The sequence below is a fragment of the Gadus macrocephalus genome, chromosome 12 (assembly GCF_031168955.1).
Source record: "Gadus macrocephalus chromosome 12, ASM3116895v1".
NCBI lineage: Eukaryota > Metazoa > Chordata > Actinopteri > Gadiformes > Gadidae > Gadus > Gadus macrocephalus.
The window spans coordinates 3,416,768-3,419,267 of record NC_082393.1 but is presented as its reverse complement, the minus strand read 5'-3'; the positions used below and the strand labels follow the sequence as shown (position 1 = coordinate 3,419,267).

General features: G+C 47.2%; 1 protein-coding gene across 2 annotated transcripts in view; it reads left to right on the top strand.

Annotated features, from left to right (window-relative positions):
• LOC132469796 (adhesion G-protein coupled receptor D2) overlaps nucleotides 1–2,500 on the top strand; it is an 88,125-nt gene that overhangs the window by 50,559 nt on the left and 35,066 nt on the right. The window contains exon 23 of one of the 2 annotated variants that reach the window (XM_060067866.1): nucleotides 928–1,083. In XM_060067866.1, coding sequence (XP_059923849.1) covers nucleotides 928–1,083 — 156 coding nt within the window. Of the gene's footprint in view, nucleotides 1–927; nucleotides 1,097–2,500 lie in introns of both variants that reach the window. The other variant, XM_060067867.1, reaches the window with a different exon arrangement.

Genomic DNA, 2,500 nt, shown 5'->3' with positions numbered 1-2,500 from the left:
TCAGGGGCAGAGTCTAAGTAAAAAACGACCCCCCCCCCCCCCCCCCTCAACTCTGGCAGCTCCCTGCCACTGACACCTCTGAGATATAGACATAAATTGGAAGCGGATTAGTTTTTTGATCTTAATTCAAGTTTTGACAAGATATAGGAAGCCATGATGTGTGTGTATTGGTGTGTGTGTGTGGGTGTTTGTGAGTGTCTGCATGCTAGTGTGCATGTTAATGTTTTTTTTTTTGTGTACAAGGAGCCCATGTGTTATAACCTGTCACAACCGACTTTAGAAACTTTTATTTGTTGATAACTTTAGTTGCGCATTGCTCATTGTATCAAGACTTACTTAATTAAGTTAAATTAGTATTTTTCCAAAACCGGTCAGTGGGAAGCGTTTTGTTTGGCTCCCAGCCAAAACAGTTGTGGGTTTCGACCCCAACGTCCACAGTCTACAGTAGACACCCTTTAGCAAGACGCCTCCCCCCTGCCACAACTGCTCCTTTATGATATGTCCCCGCAAAGTCTACTAAATGACTATGTGATACCATCTGATCTGTGGTACCCATGGTGAGGGTCAGGCTGGTGTGGATGCAGCCTTAGCGAGCTACCTTTCGTGGAGGTTTGCTGGGCTGGTGTAGCTATAGCTAGCTGGCTGGGCTGGACGTCTGCCATGCTGGTCATTCCTTCCGGCTCCGCCACCGCTTGCTAGACCTCCTGGAGTCCCCACAGACGTCCGACTGAGGGCTGTGCAAACAAAAGGGGTTTTCATTGGCATTTAGTTTAGTCTATTTTAGTGTGTGCGTCTGTCTGTCTGTCTGTCTGTCTGTCTGGGTGGTACACATTTTGGGCTGGACTAAAGATGATATTGTTAAACAACAAATCCATGTTGGACCTCTTCAAGTGTTTCATTTAAAATCGGGTGATTTACTTTGGGCAGAACGGGGCCAGCTTCAGGCCGTCCAGCTCGGGCACCAGCTCCCGCCCGTCCGGCCACAACCCGCCCCAGGATCACGAGGGCGGGGAGAAGGCGAAGGGTGAGGAGGGCAAAGAGGCAGATCCTACCAGCACCCCAGTCAGCACCCGGCAGGAACAGGTCAGGTCCCCCGGTGAGTCCCCTCAATGCTTAAAAAACAGAAGGTGTGTGACGTTTCTGGGACACTCAAAAGTACAAAACACAAAGTCAAATGCAGAATGTTGGATGCCTACATACAGTACGTTGATAAGCACCAAGGAGAAATCTAAATAATGGGGAATTCTTCAACGAATCCTACCAAATCTCTACTGGTCTACCCTCACCCAGTAAAAGTGTGCTGTTTATCAGTTCACCAACTGGTAATTGGCCAAACATAATCAGGGCATGGAAAACAATTTCTGAATTCCTTGCTCAATGGAACTCAAGGGAATATGCTGTTTTAAATTTTGATTAAAGTTCTTGTTTCCCTTGTAACTTATGTTGAGGACTCAAACTTAGGAGCGGCACGGGCTCCACTGTTTTACTAAAAACAAGCCTCGGGCTTTGTGCGTACGCTGGGGCTGTGTTTGTGGCGGAAGCGAGTGACATGCTGGTTGCCAGACTCACCTCGCTCAAAGCGCGACAAAACCTCCAGCCGTCCTAAAGAATATCGAAGGCTATGCATTATGTGGTCTTCCATTGAGTTCTAATGGTGACATCTGGACACACATGAATTACATTATCTTTTTGTATCACATCCTTATTTGTAAGACGAGCAGCACCTGTGGTCCCTTTTTAGTACGTTTTCCAAAGCAAAGACGAACTTGTAAAATAAATGGTATTGCTTTTGAAAGATGTCGATGGTCGATGAATCGCTTCGTAATGCTAACTAGTCGCAGCCTTGATGGAAACCTTTTCATGTTCGAAAAGTTTTGTTGATGTGTGTGCATGACAACTGTGTGTTTGTGTGTGTTGAGAGTGTGCGGTTGGTCATACGTTGCGGTTCACACAACGTATGAGAGTGGCCTGACCTTTGGCCTTGTGTGAATACCACTGCATTTGAGAGCTGGCAAACACTTTCATATACGATTGCCTTCCATTTCAGCCCTCTTTTCTTTCTTCATGAATTATGAATTATTCATTTACATTTTATTTATAGTCATACTTTAGGAAGCTATGTCACACAAAAAATATATAATTCCAAAGAAATGCACTTTCTTTGCATTCTAGCTCTTATATTAAACCCGACCCCCATAAATGCATCCCCCCACACACACGCATACACACCGCACCCCCCCCCACCTCCACACACACACACACACACACACACACACACACACACACACACACACACACACACACACACACACACACACCCCAGGGATCCCCAGATAAGCACACTCGATACGGCCGCTGGGTTCCCGAGCCCATCTGAAGGTAAACCTGCGAGGCATTACCGGGCCAAACAGGGAGCAGCAGCCCACGGCATGTTGAGTCAAATCAGACACCGGGCGAGCGACGTCTCCCCCCCCCCCCCGCACCGCTGACACTATCCAGG